Below are 22,500 nucleotides of genomic sequence, written 5' to 3'. Positions count from 1 at the left end.
GTGCCGCTATTTGGTGCCACCAGAGGTCAGAGGTCATCGTTCTCACCTGGACAAACCAACCAGCTGAAGGAGGAGAATAAACTGATCAGAACACGATGGATGCTGAACGCAGCCTCGGTGAACTCCGGCCTTAACAGTATCAGTCCTTACTGGCAGTGATACTGTAGTGTGTGTATATGAGAACTGGGTCAAACTTTTGACCCAGTGGTGGGTCGTTAGCAGTCTGCTGTCTCATCCTGCTGCCTGCTGTCCCGGGTCAAGTGAGTTCCTCAGCTGGCTGTTACCATGTGAAACTCCCTGGAAAGAACACACATTCATTTTTAGCAGGAACCGAACCCCAAACTCTGGCAGTGACACGGGAATAAACCATTAGCCACTGTACAAAGTTTCACCTGACTCATAGTGACTCATAGTATTCACTCCTTTCCTGTTTAAAGCCACAAATATAGGCAAAAACAGACATTTATATGAATGTATATACTTCTTTCTTTACTTTCTTCCATCCATCCATAGTCGCGTCTCCCTGTAGGCTGAATAGGCAAATGCCTCGGGCCTCAAGCATCCTTTAATGTAGTTTTTCTACTTTCGAAAAATACTTATACATTACATCATAAAACCAATCAAAAGCACTGATTCGGGGAAGGCCCACCCCCCACCCCCAGCAAGAGATGGATCTTATTGGCTGAGCCCGCCTTGAAAGTCTTCATTTTTAGCTCATGTCCAAGTGGAGAGAGCCACATTCACCTTTGTATTTGTTACATTTTATTTAGATATTCATGTGCTGTATCTTATAACAGGTAACAAACGTACAATGCTTTAAACATTACATTTTTATTCAGTCGTTATTGCTTGATGGTGGGTAGGAGTTGTCTTAAAAGGGAGGGGGCCTCCGCAGAACATTTAGCCCCGGGCCTCCAGCAGTTTAGAGCCGGCCCTGCATCCTTCAGGCTGCTTTGAATGTTCAGGCTGCTTTTTAAACTTAATTACATAATGAACAAACGGTTTGCGGCTTATTAAAGGCATTCAGCACATGTAAGATATGGTTGAATCTTGAATCTCCAAAATTTGAAGGAACTAAGAAAAATAGCCTTGTTTTTAAGCCAATTTTTTTTTGATGGCTGAGAATTTTCTCAAGGAGCCTGTAATCCTTCAACTGAAGTTACAAAGTTTTCCCATGACAACACTGATATGATTAGATTCATTTGCACTGTATTGCTTCACATACATTTGGTAGAGTTTTAAAATATTCAGTCACTCTGCCAAACATCTTTCCTATTTCCCGTGAACACCGCTGCATGGGAAACAACGACGCTTCAGAAAAATGTGTTGTTAGCTTCATAGTTTTCTGTGTTTTGCTTCTCTGATCACACTGACCGCTCTGCTAAATAACTTTAACACATCAGGACAAAATTGCAGTTTCCAAAAGTGTGAAACCTGCATTAAAAGACTTTAAAAGACGTTCCTTCTAGACCTGACTGTATGTCGCTGCAGCTCAGTTACAGTAGCTCTGTGTTTATTTTGGAGCAACCTGCAGCCGGTCGCAGCGTTAGCTCAGCTAGCGTTAGCTCAGCTAGCGTCAGCCGAGCCAGCGGCGTGTTTGACCTACATTCCCACATGCCGGGCGGGCTTGTCCAGGTTTATTCAGGGAGCGGGAGGCGGTCCAGGGCAGAGAGACACCCTGCACCCTGCGGCGGGACAGGGGGGCTGTTTAGACGCGTCGCTATGGTGACTCAGCCGGTTCAGGTGCAAGTCAAGTATCTGTCGCGGGTTCGAAGCCAGGTCACCTGCTTTTTCAAAAGGTCAATTAATTTTAGTTTGGATTAGTTTAGTTCATCTGTTCAGTGATAAAATAGAAGTGAAATGATTCACTGCAAAAACTGACAAGCTTGTTAAGTCATTTCATCTTGTATCCAGACTTATCAAGCTTATTTTAAGATTTTTTTGTGTGAAATCTTCTCACTGCACTGGCAGATGATTTTACTGGTTTCAACAAATTTGACTTTTTTTCAGGAGAATGTAACTTGTTTCAGGACATTTACTTAATTAGTAAAAGTGAAATTGTCTTGGAGAAAGTTTCTTGTTTCCAGATTTTCTTCATTGTTTTGTGATGATTTCTTGAAAGAAGTCATATTGGCATGAATCAAGTTAAATGTATTGAAACCAGCAGATTATCTGCCAGTGCAGTGAGATATTTTGACTAAAAATATCAAAGTGTGTGTGGTGATGAGAGTTTGTGTGTGTGTGTGTGTGTGTGTGTGTGTGTGAGGAGCATGAAGGAGACACATGAATGCTTTGAAATAATTTATATTGTCTATGAAGTGTTATGAAACTAGCAAAGTCATCTTCCATTGCAGAGTGAAATATTTGGTATCATTTTTGCAGTGTTTTTATTCAGTTAAAATCCTGTTATTGTCATGTTGTTGCAGTGCTTGAGGATTTAAATGTAGTATAATCTGCTTGACATTTATTTGGCCGCCAGTGTTTTAGCTCAGTGCTCGCTTCAGGGTGCAAAAATATTATTTCTCAGCATAGTTTGCATGTGAATTTGCTTTTTCCTCTCACTTTTGTTTTGATAAACTTAAGAACTGTGGCTTGGATAAATATGTATTTTAATATTTTATGTTATCAAAGAGGATGCTCCTCAAATCACAGTCTCACATAGATCCTAAATATACAGTGTGACATTTTATTTTCTGTTTTTAAACGGTGGAGTCTGTCTGTCTGTCTGTCTGTCTCTGTGGTTTTACAGGGTCTGAAATTAGTTAAGTAATATCAAACTTCCCAGCCAAGTGTGTCATGGCGTCTGTCTTAAGCCTCGATGACAGAGACAGAAAGAGAGAGAGAAAGAGAGAGAGAGAGAGAGAGAGAGTGAGAGAGAGAGAGAGAGAGAGAGAGAGAGAGAGAGAGAGAGAGAGAGAGAGAGAGTAGAAATGTCTTAACTATAGAGTTAGTGCTGGCCTGTCTCTACCATGTGTATCACCACAATTTGAATGGAATCTAATATGTATGATAAAGGCAGCTAAAAAACTCAAGTCCAGTAAAAGTGAATAGTGTGATAAGGTGGATTTGGTTACTGTGACACAGTAAACTGTCTTGTCTTTAGCCCTAGTCTCTACTCCAAAACACTCTGAGTTGTAGCTTGAGAAGAGTCAGCTCAGTTAACCTGAACAAACTGTTAGCTAGCTAACTAGCCGGCAAACACACTGATGTTAATGTGAACACGCTAACGCTAGCTGCTGCTAGCTACGTTAGCTAGTGTGCTAATCAGATGTGTTAACAACAAGACAGTGATGTTAGCTGACCAGATACTATGGTTAGCTAGCTAACAAGCTGACATTATCTAAACACTAAATCAATCAGATGGATCAGTGATGAAATGATCAGTTCAGTCAGAAACAGACAGAAATTAACCGTCTGTTCAGTTCTGTTGAGACGACAGAAACACAGTCAGCTGTTCACAGAGCTGAGGACCTCCAAGATGGCCGCCAGAGGGGGGTTATGTCACCTGGAACCTATTAGATATTGGTATAGGCCTAAGTATGCCATGTTAAATTGTGTGTGTTGTCATATGTGTTTCCTCTGCAGTGTTCTCCATGTTTTTACATAAACGGTTCCATGTGAAACTGACTCACATTTTAAAAGTGGAAACATCACTTCTGCTTTTCCTGCATTAATACTCCAAACATGTTTTGTTCTCCACTGGCTGTTATGGATTTATATTGGTGATGACTGTGACTGTGATAAGGTACTGTTGTCTGTGTGTGTGTGTGTGTGTGTGTGTGCGTATGTGTGTGTGCCCGTGCATTTAGACAAACATTTTGTGATGTTTTTATCCCTTTTGTAATGTCTCTAATATCTCCTTCTCCTCTTTTCTTGTGTGTCCGTGGGTCTGCCTGTCCATGTTTTGTCTGTGTGTGTGTATGTGTGTGTGTGTGTGTGTGTGTGTGTGTGTGTGTGTGTGTGTGTGACTTCAGGACATCTGTGAGGACATCTCTGACCATGTGGAGCAGATCCACGCTCTGCTGGAGACAGAGTTTTCCCTGAAACTCCTGTCCTACTCCGTCAACATCATCGTCGACATCAGGTGGGAGCTGTGAAGAGAATAGAAGAGAATAGAATAGAATAAAATAGAATAGAACCTGCTAGAGATGAAGTTCTCCCCTATTACATCAACATTAGTCAACATCAAGTTTGTCACTTAATATTCACATCAATTGGACAGCATATTTGATATCACAAACCTTGATGTTTTACTTATTTAACTGAGTGTTGTGGGTGTGTTGCTGGGTGAAAAACCTCCTAACTCCAATTTTGGTGATTTTCATGTTTTAACATCAGCTGAAGGATTGGCTGGTTCTCTATGGATTGAGAAAATGCTGCAGTCCTTGGTCTGATGAAACCCTTTGAAAACACATTTGATAATCTCTAAGATAACATGGCGGTCGAGCTGAAAACAAGGCTGCTTTTCTCCTCTCCTGAAAAATTCACATTTTGGAAATATGAGGTTTTTACTGGACTTTTTGGAGGTTTGAAAACATCACTCAGTACAAAGCTGCAAGAGTTTGAATGCAGCTTTAATATTCCCAGAGAAAGATTATGTATATAAAAGGAAAGGAGCTAAAGGGAGAATCTATTTCTGTAGTTCTTTCTTACCTCTGAAGCTACTTAAGGGAAAACTTAAGTGGATGCTGAATTAAAAGCTCCAGTTTAATGAGGATTTTTAAAAACTAGAGTCTCAAAACAGTTTCTCCACTGAAACATCATCACATCCTGACGCAAAGTTAAATAAACTAATGCAAGCAAGAAAGAAAGAAAAAGTGATTGATTGCCCTGATCAATAAGTGCAGCTCATTATAGAAAACTATTGAAGTTATTGAACCACCGAAGACCTTTACTCACAAACACCAGATACACTTTTGAGAATTAAGTCACACACAGTTGCACAGAATGTAAAATGCAACGTAGCAGCAGACAGTCTCAGTGATGCTCTCATTTGTTTATGGTCCTTATACTCATGTCTCAAAATGAATGTGGTAATGATTTATTTAAATAAAAGCTTTAGGTTTTCTGATCTCCTGACCCTGTCCCGCCTCTTCCAGGACGGTCCAGCTGCTGTGGCACCAGCTGCGGGTCTCAGTTCTGGTCCTGAAGGAGCGGCTGCTGCAGGGGCTGCAGGACTCCAACGGAAACTACACCAGACAGACCGACATCCTACAGGCCTTCACACAGGACCAGCACCAGGTCTCACACACACACACACACACACACACACAAACACTCACACACACACACACACACTTGGTCCTAATGTTTTGGACACACTGCAATTGACTTGGTTGATGGGTCGCTCTATTCTGCAACAACAAAGTTTTGAACAGCCAAAACTGCTCTGGTATCGTCTTTCATAACGCTACATTGCTTTTAAGAGTTAACCTAGCTGGCTGGCAAGTGCTAATTAGATAGCATTAATTGAACACAAACAAACAAAACCTCAATAAAATGACTTCAGAGCTTATCATCAATCCCAACCGTCGATGCGAGAGTTCTCCAAGCATCATTTATAAGACTTTTATTCCTGTCGTCTTTCAAATAAAAGCTGTAGAGAACTGGGAAGCTTGGAATATCTGGAATCAACTTCCTCTATTGTTCATGATAAGATAAGATTGCACTTTACTGTCCATTTTCATGGAAATTTGTTTTGCGACCAGCGCCAGATCAACATACATCACACAACACACTAAACAGATCACAAGACTAACAACATGAAACGAAATCACATCAGGAGCGAAACAAGGAAGCATGGAAATGACGTTCAGCCGTGGCGACAAGCTTGTTGCCATCAGCCGAGTTTCACACTGGTGAACATGAACATGTCTGACTCTCTCCTGCTGTTCCCCCTCCAGACTCGTCTCGACGCTCTGACGGAGGTGGACGACTGCGGTCAGCTGACCATCCGCTGCAGCCAGGACTACTTCTCCCTGGACTGCGGCATCACCGCCTTCGAGCTGAGCGACTACAGCCCCGGAGACGAGCCCGAAGACCGGGGAACCGACCCGGACGACCGGGGCCTCCCCCAGGACCAGGAGCTGGATCAAAACCTGGAACCGGGGCTTGAGGAGAACCAAGGATCCCCGCTAGAACGTTGCTCACACCCCGAACTCCAACCCGATTTCCCCGAACTCATCCAAAGCGTGGATCTCCTGACCGGTGCGGCCTCAAAACAAGAGCCGGGGCACGGGGATAAGAGCGCCACGCCCGGTGACTCATTAAACCACGCCCGCCCTCTGTCGACAGTACCCACGATGCAATGCGGCGGGTCCAACCACAGTGAGGGCTCGCTGTCGAAGCGTCCGCTGCAGGGCGGGAGCCTCAGCAGCGAGGTGTCGCCCACGCAGCCCTCGCTGCCCAAGAGAGCGGCGCTGCTCTCAGGCGGAGGAGCGGGGCTGGAGGACACAGGGGGAGGAGCGGGGAAGGTTTGCCCGCCCTCGGGACTCCAGTTCCAGGCCGAGCTGAGCCGCAGCACCCCCTCTCTCCTGGATCTTCCAGACCGGTCCAAGTTCTGGCTGGAGCTGGACTCGGTTTACCCAGAGGACGTTTCACAGTCCTACGAGAGCCTGCAGGTTGGTTCTTCTCTTTAACTTTTTATTTTTCTGTAATTGTCTTTCAAGTTGCCTATTGCAACTTTAAATGAGTGTATTTCCTGGCTCCTCCATTAGCTTCTTGTTCTTATTTCTTTGTTGGTTGTCTTGCTGTAAGTCCTTTGTAAACTTGACTGAATAGTCTGAAGGTTTTTATTCCAAAATGCTACATTATTCATTGTTTTGCCACATGAAAATCAGTAAATCAGTAAATATTTCAAACCCAGAAACGATTCTCTTGTCAAAAATAGAACTATTTTGTAAGCAAAGCAAAGATGATTCATAACTTAAATAAACCCGTCATGTGCTTTGCTGTCATGCAACCAATGACCTTTTTAGTCATTGGCAATTTTTGTCATTTTAGCATGAAAATCTTAATATGAATCTTATTTTGGAGGCAAATTAGTTCAAGATGAACTGAAAGTAGATAATATCCTGTCACTGAACTGAGTAAAATGAATACAACCAGCGATTTATGCATGAAAATTTAAACTAAATTCCACTTTGGATCTTAGTGCCTCATCAGGCTAAGGTGCAGATAATGTATTTGCACCATCGTAGGTTTTAACCTGACATGATTACATTTATCGCATGTCTTCTACTCTCTCTTCCATTTCTCCATTCCCCCCCACTGCATTCTGTCCAAAAAAGAAGAAATGTCATAAAAAATATCATCTTTAACATGAATTCCCTTCAAACTAAACAGGTCATGAACGGCCGCAACCTCCAGAGAAGCCACGTGAGCTCCAGAGAGGGAGGAGGAGGAGCGGAGGGGAGCGTCCAGCAGCCTCTCCCCGCCCAGAGGGGCTCGCCTGGGGCCGGACCGACCGCCGGCGCCCCCCCGCCTCTCCGGGACCCGCCGTCCCACAACAACCCGTCCAGACAAATGGAGAGGACGCGCACGGAGACACACACGCACAGCGAGGGGGACTCCGACTCCTTGTTGCCCTCGCCCATGAGGGACCGGCTCGTCTCCTCAGACCAGGAGGCGTCCGGGGAGGAGTCTGACCCCCGACCGGCGCCCGCCAAGACCGCCGTCTGGATTGTTAAGCGCCACGGGCAAAAGGTGAGGCTTTATTAGGTTTCGTGAGGAGGGGAGTTTGGAGAGTTGATGGAGAGACAGATGGAGAGAGAGACAGGGAGACTGCTACTACTTTTAATCTCTCCTCTCCTCTCCTCTCCTCTCCTCCTCTCCTCCTCCTCTCCTCTCTTCTCCTCCTCTCCTCTCTTCTCCTCCTCCTCTCCTCTCCTCTCTTCTCCTCCTCCTCTCCTCTCTCCTTTCCTCTTCTCCTCCTCCTCTCCTCTCCTCTCCTCTCTTCTCCTCCTCCTCCTCTCTTCTCCTCCTCCTTTCCTCCTCATCTCCTCTCTTCTCCTCCTCCCCTCTCCTCTCCTCCTCTCCTCTCCTCTCCTCTTCTCTTCCTCTCCTCCCCTCTCCTCTCCTTTCCTCTCCTCTCCTCTTCTCCTCCTCCTCTCCTCCTCTCCTCCTCCTCTCCTCTCCTCTCCTCACTTCTCCTCCTCTCCTCTCCTCTCCTCCTCCTCTCCTCTCCTTTCCTCTCCTCTCCTCTCCTCTCCTCTCCTCTTCTCCTCCTCTCCTCTCCTCTCCTCTCCTCACCTCTCCTGCTCTCCTCTCCTCTCCTCTTCTCCTCCTCTCCTCTCCTCTCCTCTCCTCACCTCTCCTGCTCTCCTCTCCTCTCCTCACCTCTCCTGCTCTCCTCTCCTCTCCTCACTTCTCCTCCTCTCCTCTCTTCTCCTCCTCCTCTCCTCTCCTCTTCTCCTCCTCCTCCTCTCCTCTCCTCCAGGAGGGGGCCCAGGTTTCGGGTAAGCCCAGCCCAGACAGGGAGCACTGGTACGGGTCAGAGGAGTTCCTGGCTCTCCCTGCTCAGCTCCGCAAGACCGAGATGTTGGCTATGAAACTGGAGAGTCTGGCTCAGGCCGTCCCGTTGGTTAGTGATCATATTCATTCATTCATATTTTATCATTTAGGGCAAGATTTTCAAAATTGTGGTGAAATTTGGGAAAGTATAACACTCTAACATGTTCATATTTTATGTCTTATTTTCTCTCTCTCTCTCTCTCCTCCAGAGACCCGGTGGTTGTGACTCTACCCATGAGGCTTTGCAGGATGTGGATGACTGGGAGCTGACTGAGCTCAACGCTGACTGGGACTTAGGGGAGAGCGGGGACAACGGGAGCAGCGTAGGGGAGAGCGGGGACAACGGGAGCAGCGTAGGGGAGAGCGGGGATGACGTTCCCTCTCCTCTGCCGTACCGGGTACGTTCCTCTCTGATGCCTCTCTCTCTTTTCAAATGTCTTGACTGAGTAGAAACCTGAGATACTAGCTCTAAGACTGAAAACCTCCAGTGAGAAAACAGTAAACATAAGCATAATTTTATTTGTAAAATTGACATTAAAACCTTCCTTTGGTGACTTAAAATAACAAAATTTACTAATTTGTCCAATATATTTACCTTAGAAGTACATCAGTTATACAGATATAAAAGTAAAAACAAAACATTGTGAATACAAGAAGTAGAAGTTGAAGTAGAACTAATTGTAACTCAAACATAATTTCATAGAATAGAATAGAATAGAATAGAAAATAATAAGTATTATGCATGGATAATTACCATATCATACATAATTTCATTCATTCATATTTCATATTTCTTTTTTCTTATATTTTGATTTTTGTTTTTATATTTACTTTCATGCAATCTCATGATGTTTTGTCGCCCGTCCTCAGCTCCCGTTCAGACGAAACCACTTCCTGGTCGGCCGCTTTAGCCCCACCTCCTCCAGCGATATCGCGCCCTCATTGGACGAGAGCATCGAGTCGGGGCCGCTGAGCGACCTGCAGTCGTCGGAGGAGGAGGGGCGGAGCTCCGCGGAGCTCGGCCGGCGGCTCACGGCGCCCCCGGTGGACGGGAGGGGGGGAGCGACTCTGGTCCAACAGCTGCTGCAGGACATTCAGCAGCAGGACAAAGACCCGGATATCTGGAAGAAGATAGAGGTAGAGACAGTCTATCTGTCTGTCTGTCTGTCTGTCTCTCTCTCTCTCTCTCTGTCTGTCTGCCTGTCTGTCGGTCTGTCTGTCTCTCTCTCTCTGTCTGTCTCTGTCTGTCTGTCTGTCTCTCTCTCTCTGTCTGTCTGTCTGTCTGTCTGTCTGTCTGTCTGTCGGTCTGTCTGTCTGTCTCTCTCTGTCTGTCTGTCTGTCTGTCTGTCTGTCTGTCTGTCTGTCAGAATCTGAAACTACTGAAATTGCCATCTGCTATTGGCTGATCTTTGGTGCCAGGTGATGTCACCCTCTACAGAACACCAGGTGATGACATCAGTAGCTTGAGAAGAGTCAGCTCAGTTAACCTGAACAAACTGTTAGCTAGCTAACTAGCCAGCAAACACACTGATGTTAATGTGAACATGCTAACGCTAGCTGCTACTAGATACGTTAGCTAGTGTGCTAATCAGATGTGTTAACAACAAGACAGTGATGTTAGCTGACCAGATACTATGGTTAGCTAGCTAACAAGCTGACATTATCTAAACACTAAATCAATCAGATGGATCAGTGATGAAATGATCAGTTCAGTCAGAAACAGACAGAAATTAACCGTCTGTTCAGTTCTGTTAAGTTGAGCGTTCAGAAACACACTCAGCTCGGTGATTAAAGTGACTCTGGTTCTGATACCGACACACTGATCAGTGATCTAGAGGAGATCAGACGCAACCGACAAACTAACAGAAGATGAACCAAAATCCCCACAACACCGGTGCTCCCCCTCCACTGTAGTGGTGTTGTGATGGATAAGACTGGACCGTCCTGTGGCCCCGTTAATTCATCATCTCACTGCTAAAGGTCACGTTTGATTGACAGGCGGATTATTGATGAGGCCGCCGGTGAACTAATCAGTCATATCTGTGTCATATTGAATATGGTAAAATGTCAATAGCTCCGGGGATCGGTTCTCCCATGGCCGCTCTTTTAATTAGCGTTGTAAAGAAGCTCTACCTTGTGATATTTTTTATTGTTTTATTTTATTCTGTTTTATTTTATTTTATGTCATTTATTACCTTGATATTCTAATTACGTTCCGCTCTTCCTGCCCCCTTCTTCTTCTTCTTCTTCTTCGCTGGTGTAACAACCCAGTTTCCCCTCGGGGATCGATGAAGTTCAGCATCCGTCTTATCTTGTGTCGGCCAGGTCAGGAAGCTACAGACAGAGTTAGACCGCTGTAATAAGATTATCAATGGGGATCGGCAGGATTCTCCAGGATCAATCTGGGAATTAACGGCAGCCGGACGGCCCGGCGCTGAGAGGGAACGTCCTTGAACGGGACGGGGAACCGAAATTTCGCGAGTGGGTAGTCAATGTCGTATTTCACGAGGAATTCAGGAATAAAACAAGGAAGTTGAAATCAGACGGCTGACGGCTTCTACAGGAACAAATAGAGTCGTTCGTGGTAAATCGACCATAAACCATTAAAACTTGATGGCGAAGACTCAAATTCTTTATGGGAAAATGTAATGGAAAATCTACTTCCAGTACCCGCAATGTTTCAGCTTTATTTTGTTGTCGCACTCAGTCACAATCACTCTGGAAATGAGGCTCAGTTAAATGCCAAAATGTATAATCATGTACTTTCTGTCATGTAGTTACACTTTCTCTCTTTTTAAATATTTAACCCCAAAAGGTTCTTTAAAAAAAGCATTAAAAGTGAACATTAAAACATCATGAATACGTGAATAAGAAAGTCAGATATTATAGAACCTTATAATTCCAAGCTAAAGAAATATAAAACAAAACAAACAAAAAATATCAGGACTGATCCTTTAACAGCCTCACAGCCGCTGTCTCCCCCGTTTACACCTTGTGCCCCCTCCCCCACACCCCCCCCCTCCCCTCCCCTCCCCTCCCCTGCTCCTGGTAATTAGCTGATTAGCTGCTTAATTAGCAGCATGTAATCATGGCAGTGAATGAGCTGCCTAATTGAGGAAGTGAAGAGAAGAGAAGAAGAGTCTCAGTGTGGAGGAGGATGACATTCTCTCACCGCCGAGAGAGAGGCTCTGCAGAATAGAATAGAATATTATAGAATAGCATAGAGTAGCATATAATAGAATATAATCTGCCCAAGGAACAGAAACTATGGGAAGTTCACTGATGGAGTAGAGTAGTATAGAATAGAATATAATATCATATCATCTGTCTAAGGAACATTTACTACAGAGGCCTACCAAGGACAAACATTGCAAAGCAACCGTGCATAAATGCTAACAGCTAAGCTAACCGTACCTACAGCGAAGTGTCACCAGTTACCAGTCTCACTAATGGAGAGAGTACTAAGTGGAGCAGAATAAAATAGAATAGAATAGAATAGAATAGAATAGAATAGAATAGAATAGAATAGAACCTTTTCATGTGACAAATAGGTGAAAATGGCGTGTTGTTTCGTCACGTTGCATTTCAGAGTTCATTTTGTAAAACTTCATATCTACTGTATTGGTTTGGATTTAGGCTGGGTAGTCAATGTTTTGCACTGATCTTTAGTATCTTTAAAGTTGCACGAGGCAATATTGCATGTTAGCGGCCCCCAGTGGCAGCGAGAGGTAACTACAGATAATTTGGCACTCACACAGCATGTATGACAGTCTTTGACAGTCTTTAATTTGCACGGCGTTTCAGCCTCACGCACACGTCGCTGTTGGTACTACTTCACAAAATTTACTCCCTCGCTTCATCGATTCCACTATTATGAGAAAATGTTCAGGAATGGGAGGGGGAGAGCGCCGCTTTTAAACAGCGAGGGAGGAGACAAGCTGAATTGTAAAGCTACGGGAGGGAGAGAGGGGGCGGAGCTTCGTTCAGGAGCGGAATTTGACACCAAGCTTTAGAAAAGACGTCTGAAAGGTGTCTGAAATCTCCACATAGCACACATTAGTTTCAGGATTGGTTAGCAGGTTTTAAATGTAGCGAAGTACTATAATAAAGCAAAAACATAAGTAAAAGTATTACTGACTTTAAAAAATACCAAGTACATTAAAAGCTACTCATTTACAGTAACTAGTGTAATTAGTTCCTTCCCTTTCTTATGAGACTGTGTTGGGAAATATGCAAATTCCTGATGCACCGTTTGGAAACGATGGAAGTGCGTTGAGATTCCCGGGAAAAAACGAAAGAAACTCTGAAACTGAAGCGAACCCGGAGCATCAGTCAGATAAGTGCGGCGCGTCGGGGAGACGCGAGGCGGCCGGGCGTGCTGTCTGGACCGCAGCCTCGCCGCAGTGTGAGGTGTCTGCGTGTTCGGCGGCGCTGCGGCACGCCGGCCTATCTGAGAGCAGTGGGAGACAGACAGACAACAGACTCGCATCAACACTCGTCTGATTGGCCCAGCGGGAGAGAGGAGGGGGCGGGAGGGGCGGGGGGGGGGGGGGGGGGGGGGAACCGACAGCGGAGAGGATAGGAAAATAAGAGCGATGGAGGATGAGGAGGAGAGATGTTATTCTCTCCGTCTACCTGTCGCTGTAGATAAACAGGCGGGTTAAAGGTAGAGCAGACAGACAGGAGGTTGATGAAGACAGACAGACAGACAGACAGGTAGACAGACAGACAGATAGAGGGGGTAAATACATACAGATATACAGCACACATTAAGGCTTCGACCGATACGTTTTTTTAAGGCAGATACTGAAACTTTTTGCATTGAAACTGCCGGCAGCCGATATTTTGTGCCGATATTCAATAAATTTGACCAATTTCATGCCAGAAAAATTGCAAGTATTCAGTGTTTCCTCTAGAATTTCCTTGGAAAAGCGTCTGAAACAGCATTCAGAGCATCATGGGACACTAAAACTCTCCACTGAAACCAGACTGATGAAATTCCTTTAGTGTCAGCAGCTCTTTGAGGCGGAGTGACATCACACCTGTTCAGTGGTAGAGAAACTCTGGGAGACATTACTGCCTTTTAAATGAAGAATTAATCCACCGAAAACATTATTGATCATTTAAACGAATAAATAAAATGCCCCTAGAAAATAGACTTTCATGATTTTCATGGTCAGAGTTTCCTCGTCTAACTCTAGTGCACACACTGCGGAAAATGTCAATCTTGCCCGTCTTCAATCTGAACGCCATAAAGGCCGATTGAAAATGGTAAATATATTTCTAACTACTTTTTCCTTGTGTGGTTCAATTTTAAAATTCAAAACAGCAGAAAAAGTGACAGCGATCGGCCTCTCGAGTGTTAAAACAAGTGAACAAATTCTTCGGGTCCCCTAACTATTCCTGTGTCCGTGTTCAATGCATTTCACTAATTTCAGTTGAAATGTGCAGCCAGGCGGGACCCTGACCCGGACACACACCGACCCGCCTGAGGCCCCGAGCCGCGGGACACAGTTAGACTGATTACGGGGCCCGAGTCACGGCCTGTATTGACACTGGAGGCTTTAAACATGATTTCTATTGATACAGAGTTATTAAACTGCCACCTATTGATTGTATGTTTATGAGCAAAGCATTTAGTGAATATCATCCAGCTGAGAGATGGAGGGGAGGGGCCTAACAGGACCTGTGTGCCCAGGGGCCCTGTGATTGGTCAAGGCAAACTTATAGACAACAGCAATCATAATAATTATAATAAGTAATAATACAATATATAATAATACAATATATTTATATAAGTAATAACACAATAATAATAATGATAATCCATAATCAGAGTTTACTAAATGCTTTAACAATCAAATAAAAGCCAATATTAAATTCATAATATAAATTAAAACAATATCCAGAGGTTGTGTGTGTGTGTGTGTGTGTGTGTGTGTTCTTATGTGTGTATGTGCATCTATTGTCTAGCATGTAACAATGTATGTGTGTGTATATGTTCGACTGTGTTTATTATGTGTGTACATGCATCTACTCCTGTGTGTGTGTGTGTCTGTGTGTGTGTGTGTGTGTGTGATTGATTACATTAGCATTGCGGGGCTTTGGAGATGACTCTATCCCCACGGCAACAGACAGCTGGCAGTGGAGGGGTCTCCCAGGGACGATCTCAGGGGCCCAGTCAAGTGTGACAGACCTCTCTCTCTCTCTCTCTCTCTCTCTCTCTCTCTCTCTCACTCTCATTCCCTCACTCCTTTATTATTTCTCTCTCTATACTGTATATCTCTCCCCCCTCTCTCTATTTTCTCTGTCATTTTCTCACTCTTTTTCTTGCTTCTTCTTTCTCCCCCCCTCTATTTTTCTCTCCCATTCTCTCCTTTTTCTCTCTCTCTTACTACACACTTTGTTTCTGCTACTACTACTACTGCTGCTGCTATTCATAACACACTTTTTTAAAAATCAAATACAAAACTACAACTAAAGCTACACACTAATGCACCACAGAAGAAGTTCAGTCCTACCTGGTCGATATTTTACTCACGTGTCACGAAAATCGGCATCAAACTCGCAATTTCCAGTTATTCCATTAAAATTCAAGTTAATGAATTTCTAATCAAACTTTTCTCCCCTCCAGTTATTCGGTTGGGTCCAGCAGCACATAGTGTTTGTCCTCCTGCTGTGACATTTTCACGTAACCGAACTAATATCTCAGTCTGCTGCGGAGCTGAGCGGCTCGTCTCGCAGCAGAGACGTTCGGGGAAACTCGGACTTCAAGAGAAAACTCATTTTAAATTTCATTCTGCTGTTTTTTCTTCACCGGCTGCTGAAGCGCTGCTGCGCCGCCGCTTCAATCATCTAAAAAACTGTTAGAATTTCTCATTAAATTAAAGGTATTGCTAGCCTCAAGCAAATAGCTAACAGCTAGCATGCTAATAATGCTAGCATGCCTGTTTTTCAGGGTAAACTGAAGGAACATGTAGGGGATTTTTTCACATAATGTGTTAAGTGCTTCATGAAGAAAAATAGATTAGATTAGATTAGATTTGGTTAAATTAGATTAGGCTACATTAGGTTAGATTAGGTTAGATTAGAGTAGACTAGGTTAGGTTTGTTTTGGTTAGATTAGAATAGATTAGGTTAGGTTAGGTTAGATTAGATTAGAATAGATTAGAATAGATTAGGTTAGGTTAGGTTAGATTAGATTAGAATAGATTAGAATAGATTAGGTTAGGTTAGGTTAGATTAGATTAGAATAGATTAGGTTATTTTAGGTTAGATTAGATAAAATTAGGTTATATTAGATTAGGTTAAATTAAATTAGGTTGGATAAAATTAGACCACTACAACAACTGCTATTACCACCACCACTACTACTACTACTACCACTACTACTTGTTTGTTTGTTTCTTTATTGTCACATATAAAAATTTAAAAGAAAAGGATACAATATATAATTTGCAAGTGAATGTGAAGGAGAATTGCCTAAAAACCCTCAGCATACTATACCACCATACTAAATCATTTGTGTTTTTGGCTTGAGAAAAAGCCTTTTTGTAGTTAAAATATGTTTTGTCGCTCGTACCTCCGTCCATCGCTGAGCAGCTGACAGTGTGAAGAGGTCGGGTATTGATCAACCCCAACACTGATATTACACTCAGTTTGTGGTACAGTATTTTTGTGCATTTTTTGTGCAGGGAATTTACAACGTTACAAACTGACAGTGAAGTCCAATCAGTTCCATTAAAATTCATTTGAAATGATTGCACTGAATGTGTGCATGATCAGTTTGTTTTAACCACAGTTTTAACATCACTGAGAAAGAGTGTAGATCTGAAGAAGGTTTGATATGAGAAGGCAGGGAGTGTTCACACTCACTGGCCAAAATAACTGGAACACCAATTTTCCATAAAACATAAAAGAGCTGTCACATGTTTGTTAAACAAAACCTGCACCTTCTGTTTTGTGACTTTCAATTCATGTGCAACTTTTAGATTATAGCTCGGTTTTTGGATGAACATGACGATTAATCATAATTGACTGGTGATCATAATATTAAGAACAGGGCCTGCAGGTAACAAACATGTGGCAGTTCTTTTACGTTTTTTAATGGAAAAGTGGTGTTCCAATTATTTTGGCCTGTGAGTGTATATATATACTGTATATAATAGACAGTGCTGAAGGGCTAAAACACAATGCTAAAAGACAGAAGAAGAGATGAAGCAGATGTGAGTGCGGCTCAGATCTGCAGGCGGTCGGTGGTTCATTTCCCAGCAGGCCTTGCTGCCCCTCAGGAGCTTCACTGGTTTAGCTACATCAAAGCAGCTGTAAGCAGTCCGGTCCATACTGGTCGATATCCAGAGAGTCAGCCGCCTCCTCTCCTTTCCTCCTCTCCTATCCTCCTCTCCTATCCTCCTATTCTCCTCTCCTATCCTCCTCTCCTATCCTCCTCTCCTTTCCTCCTCTCCTATCCTCCTCTCCTACATCATCCTCTCCTTTCCTCCTCTCCTACATCCTCTTCTCCTCTCCTCTCCTTTCTTCTTTTATTCCTTCACTTATACATTTGTCTCTACTCCTCACTCCTCTCCTCTTCTCCTCTCATGTCCTCCTTCCCTTCCTTTCCCTTTCCTTTCCTTTCCTTTCCCCTCTACTGCTCCTCTTTCTTCCCTCTCCTCACCTTCCTTTTCCTTCCCTCTCCTCTCCTCTATCCCTTTACTTATCCATTTGTCTCTCCTCCTCTCTCCTCTCCTCTTCCATCCTCTCTTTTCTCCTCTCATCTTCTCCCCTCTTTTCCTCTCCTTTCTGTTCTTTCCTCTCCCCTCCTCTCTCCTCTTATCTCCTCCTTTCCTCCCCTTTCCTTTCCTCTCTTATCTTCCTTGTTTCTCCTCTTTTTCTTCTCCTCCCTACTCTTCCCCTTTCCTCCTTTCCTTTTTTCCCAGTTCTTCTCCTTTCTACCTTTTCCTCATTCCTCTTTCCCTCACCTTCTCCTATCCATTTTCTCCTCCTTTCCTCCTTTTTCTCCTCCTTTGTCCATTCCCTCTCTCCTCTCCTCCTCTTCCTCCTCTCCTCATCCTCATCCTCTTCCTCCTCATCAATACTTTTGATTTCCATCTCTCTTCCATAACGAGCGGTAGAGAGATGGACGGAGGGATGGAGTCATATCGATGTTTTTTTTTTTTTTTCTTAGGGTCGCGGTTGTAATTAACATAATGCCGCTCAATCGGTCAAGGTTTGGAACACACACACACACACACACACACACACACACACTCAACACACACAGACACGCATTCCATCATGTACGCATGTAAGGTGTAGAGGCATGCAGGTGGAGACACACACACACACACACACATTCATTTAATCATTACAGGCAAGCAGGCATGCCTATCCTCATATGAAGACACACACACACACACACAGATTAGATACAGCGATTTGTAGGCGAGGCGTAAGCGTGGATGCACACATGTGCCGCGGTGAAATAATTTACATCAGATTTACCTTCTCAAGGTAGCTGAGCGCGGCGGCGGAGGTTTTACTGAGCAGCCGGCCTCCTCCGCTCTCACATTAGTTTTCCAGATAGCACGCGCAGTAAAGATATGAAATGTAGGGGAGAAATAACGCCGAGTGTATAAAATATTAGCGGCGCCTCGCTAATATTGAGATACGACCCCCTCCGGACCGTCTGCGGTTACAGTTACACTTGTTATTCCGGCGTTGATGTTCCAGGTCTGATGGGATTTTGTGAGATCACGCTGCTGCCTGTCCACACTTTATATGAATCAGTCTGTGGTGGAGTCTGTGCTCGCTTTAAAGAATGATAAAAAGACGAGTGTAAGAGGTGATGTCTGTCCATCTATCTATCTATCTATCTATCTATCTATCTATCTATCTATCTATCTGTCTATCTATCTATACCAGTCAACAGTCTGGACCCACCTGATTGAATGTTCTCTGTTTTTCATTCTCTTAAAGCCATTTTGATCTAAAGGCTTCTGCTTAAATGCTTGAAATGAGTTTCTTAGTCAAATATAAATAGTGAAGTTGATCCTATGTATGAATTTCTTTCCAAAGCCTTTGCCTTTCCATCAAGCAAATAATCTAAAATATAAGATTTTGGATTTGTTTAACACTTTTTTGGTCACTGCATAATTCAGTTTGTGTTATTTCATAGTTTTGAGTTTTTTATTTCTAAAAGGAATATCTATCTATCTATCTATCTATCTATCTATCTATCTATTGGCAGTAAGCAGCAGTAATGTCCGATTCAAGATGTTGTACTACACCAACATAACTGAAGCTCATATAAACTATACTGTATATAAAATAATTTATTTATGTCATACAATGAGTGTAAAAAAAAATAGGATAACCTTCAACGCTATTGAGTTCTATTTTGTTTTCAATAGTCCATGTCGAACATTTAAACCCCGTCTTCAAGCTGTTTCCTCTCGTTCATCTCCGTCTCTTCTTCATAAGAGACCGTTTAAACATTTCCTTAAAGCTGTTTCCTTTCCTTTATTTCCATCTTTCCTTCGTGGCAAAAATGTTTTCTCCCCTTCATCTCATCTCAACAGCTTTAAGACGAGTTTAAACCTTCAGTCATGAAGGAAAGATGAAGATATCTTTCTTTCGTGACTGAAGGTTTAAACTCTCCTTAAAGCTGTTTCCTTTCCTTCATCTCCATCTTTCCTTCGTGAGAGGTTTAAACTCCTTAAAGCTGTTTCCTCCCCTTTATTTCCATCTTTCCTTCGTGAGAGGTTTAAACTCCTTAAAGCTGTTTCCTTTCCTTCATCTCCATCTTTCCTTCGTGAGAGGTTTAAACTCCTTAAAGCTGTTTCCTTTCCTTCATCTCCATCTTTCCTTCGTGAGAGGTTTAAACTCCTTAAAGCTGTTTTTCCTCCCCTTTATTTCCATCTTTCCTCCATGGCAAAATGTTTTCTCGCCTTCAAAAGTTTCCTTTCCTTCATCTCCATCTCTTCTTCATGACTGAAGATTGACACTTCTTTAAGCTATTTCCTTTCCTTCATCTCCATCTCTATCTCATGACAGAGGGTTTAAACTCCTTCAAGATGTTTTCTCCCCTTCATCTCATCTCTCCTTCATAAGAGAAGGTTTAAATTCTTTCTCCAAGCTGTTTCCTTCATCTCCATCTCCCCCTAAACTCCTCCTTAAAGCTGTTGCCTTTCCTTCACCTCCATCTCTCTGCAGCTGCTTCCTCTCCTTCATCTCCATCTCTCCTTCATGACTGAAGGTTTAAGCTCCTTCTTAAAGCTGTTTACCCTCCTTTATTTCAGTCTCTCCTTTTTCAAGTTTAAACTCTGTCTTAAAGCTGTTTCCTCTCTTTCGTCTCATCTCTCCTTCATATTAGAAAGTCTAACCTTCGTCTTTAAGCCGTCTCCTCTCCTTCGCCTCCGCCTCCTCTTCGGGAGTGAAGTGGATTTAGTGGCAGAAATCAATAATGGATCAGAGATTTCACCTGGATTCAGTCTGGCTCGCAGCTGAGAGAGCAGCTGGTTTGGATGTTTCACAATGAAAAACCTGAGAAAAAAAAGCTCTTCCATCTCTCTGATATTAGACACATAGCATTCTCCTTTTCTCTATATTTCCGTGGGAGATGAAGTCATGTCAACCTTCAAGCTGAAATCTGTCAGCTAAACGTCTCCCTGCTTATAAAGGAGTTGGATGTGTATCTAAACATGGTGAAAGCATCAAAACTAAATCCACACAATCCATATTAGAAAAGCGAGCCTCTAAACGAGCCGTTTGGACTTCCGTAACTTTGTGGCGTCACAAAGGTTCGCTCATTATCATTTCTGTAAGAAATAACAGACTAACAAAGTGTTTTTTTCAAAGCGGTCGAGCGGTCGTCATCGTTTATTAACCGGAGAGTTTTCCCTACCTGTAGCCGCCGAGCCGCGGCGTCTCACGTTTCACTCTCGAAACGGTTAGCCAATCGGAACAGAGGGGTCGTGAATATTAATGAGCCTTAAAGACACGGCGACAGAAACGGCCTGTTCTTGGTAAGGCTCAGAGAGATGCTGGAAAATGAACGTGGAGAAATGGATTGAGAGTGTTTTTGGTTCATGACACCACACACACAGCTTTGAATGGACAGAAAGACACAAAATAAAACTCTGGATAGTGCAGAATATGGAGCTTTAAGATTTCTCATGATTTAAGACATTTTCTGAATCTTTACAGTTTGATTTCCTCATGTGTTTCTCATGTTTTCTCATTTTCTCATATCAAACTCTGATAAATCCCCTCATGGCCAGCAGATGGCAGTAGCTCTCCACCGCACAACGAGCGCCGTCCTCCTCTCTTCCTCTGCTGTTTCTCCTCTTCTTCTTCTTCTCTGTCTGTCTACCTGTCTGTCTTTCCACCTGTCTGCGAACACGTATGAAACGTCCATGTTAAACTCTGGTCTTGTTTTACAACCGATTTCTCTCTCTCTTCTCTTCTTTTTTCATCTCTCTTTCCTGATTTATGTTTTGTCTCAATTTATGTCATATTCTCTCTCTCTCCGTCTGTTTCTCTTTCTGCGTCTCTCGATCCCACTTTCTCGTCTTTTTCTTCCTTCTCGTCTTGTTTTTCAGTCTGTTTTCTCTCTGTCTTTCCGTCTTCCTCTTATTTTCCTCCCTCCCTCTATCTCTCGCTCGCTCTCCATCACTATTTCTTTTTCTATTGCTGTTTTTGTCTCTTGCGGTCTTTCTCTCTCTCTGTCTCTCTCTCTTTCTCTCTGTCTTTATTTTCCCATCTCTCTTTCCTTGTGTCTGTCTTTTTTCCATCATTTTCTCTCTCCCTGTTCGTCTCTCTCTCTCTTTCAATGTCTCTCTATCTTTGTCTTTTTTACATTGTATTTATTTGTCTTTTCTGATGATTTTCTTTCCTCTCTCGCTCTCTCTCTCTCTCTCTCTCCATCACTCCATTTTTCAGTTGCTTTATGTCTCAGTTTATGTCTCTTGCCATCTTTCTTTCTTTCTCTATCTCTTTCTCTCTCCTTCACCCCTCTCTCTCTTAATTTTTACATCTCTGTGCATCTCTCTCTTTTTCTGAGTTTATCTATGTTTTCTCTTCCGTTTCCCTATCTCTCTCTCTCTCTCTCTCTCTCTCTCTCTCTCCCTCTGTTTCCATCTCTCATCTCTATTGCTTATCTTTCCTTCGCTCTGAATTTATCCATCTTTCTCCGTATTTATCCGCCGTCTTTTTCAGTGTATTTTCTCTCATTCTGTTTCTCTCTCTCTCTCTCTCTTTCCCTCTACCCCTCTCTCTATCTCTCACTCTCCATCACTCTATCTTTCTATTTGTCTGCATTTGCGTTTTGCCATCTTTCGCTTTCTCTTTTTTCCCATCTTTCTGTCTTGCTATCTGTTTCTCTCTCTTTCTCTGGCTTTAGCTCATTTTTCTCTGTTTCTACTAGTCTCTCTCTCTCTCTCTCTCTCTCTCCCTCCCTCTCTCTCTCTCTCTCTCTCTCTCTCTCTCTCCCTCTCTCTCTCTCTCTCTCTCTCTGTATTTAGTCTAATGTGTGTTTACCCACATGTAAAGTACTGTGGGTCTCGTTTTGTTCTCTTCCTGCCCTTGAATTAATTCAGCTGGAGTCGCTGTCTAGTCGCTCCTCCTCTCTTCTTTCTCCTCTTTCCTTGTTCTCTTCTTTTCTTTTCATCCTCTCTTCCTTCCAATCTGTTGCTTTCCCTGCCTTCTCAGTTCAGTTCAGTTCAATTCAACGTGCTTTATTGGCATGGAAGTTAAAAATAATATTTCCGAAACATCAAGAGAGAGATCTCACTTTGTCTAATCTTCTCCTTCTCCCTGTTGCATATGGTGGCTTCTTTCTTTCTTTCTTTCTTTCTTTCTTTCTTTCTTTCTTTCTTTCTTTCTTTAGTTGTAATCTATTTCTTCCTTTGACTCTCTTAATTTTCTCTCTACTCACGTATTTTCTATGTTTTCTCTCCTTTTTCCACTTTTTTCCTCCCTCCCTCCCTCCCT

General features: G+C 43.2%; 1 protein-coding gene across 1 annotated transcript in view; it reads left to right on the top strand.

Annotated features, from left to right (window-relative positions):
• akap6 (A kinase (PRKA) anchor protein 6) overlaps positions 1-22,500 on the top strand; it is a 172,839-nt gene that overhangs the window by 21,032 nt on the left and 129,307 nt on the right. The window contains exons 3-10 of the mRNA XM_078289617.1: positions 3,975-4,084; positions 5,100-5,241; positions 5,904-6,191; positions 6,246-6,620; positions 7,345-7,704; positions 8,462-8,581; positions 8,721-8,909; positions 9,382-9,648. Coding sequence (XP_078145743.1) covers positions 3,975-4,084; positions 5,100-5,241; positions 5,904-6,191; positions 6,246-6,620; positions 7,345-7,704; positions 8,462-8,581; positions 8,721-8,909; positions 9,382-9,648 — 1,851 coding nt within the window. The remainder of the gene's footprint in view (positions 1-3,974; positions 4,085-5,099; positions 5,242-5,903; positions 6,192-6,245; positions 6,621-7,344; positions 7,705-8,461; positions 8,582-8,720; positions 8,910-9,381; positions 9,649-22,500) is intronic.

Source organism: Centroberyx gerrardi, chromosome 17, assembly GCF_048128805.1.
Source record: "Centroberyx gerrardi isolate f3 chromosome 17, fCenGer3.hap1.cur.20231027, whole genome shotgun sequence".
NCBI classification, from domain to species: domain Eukaryota; kingdom Metazoa; phylum Chordata; class Actinopteri; order Beryciformes; family Berycidae; genus Centroberyx; species Centroberyx gerrardi.
The sequence above is the reverse complement of the archived record's forward strand: the minus strand, read 5'-3'. Positions and strand labels throughout refer to the sequence as shown.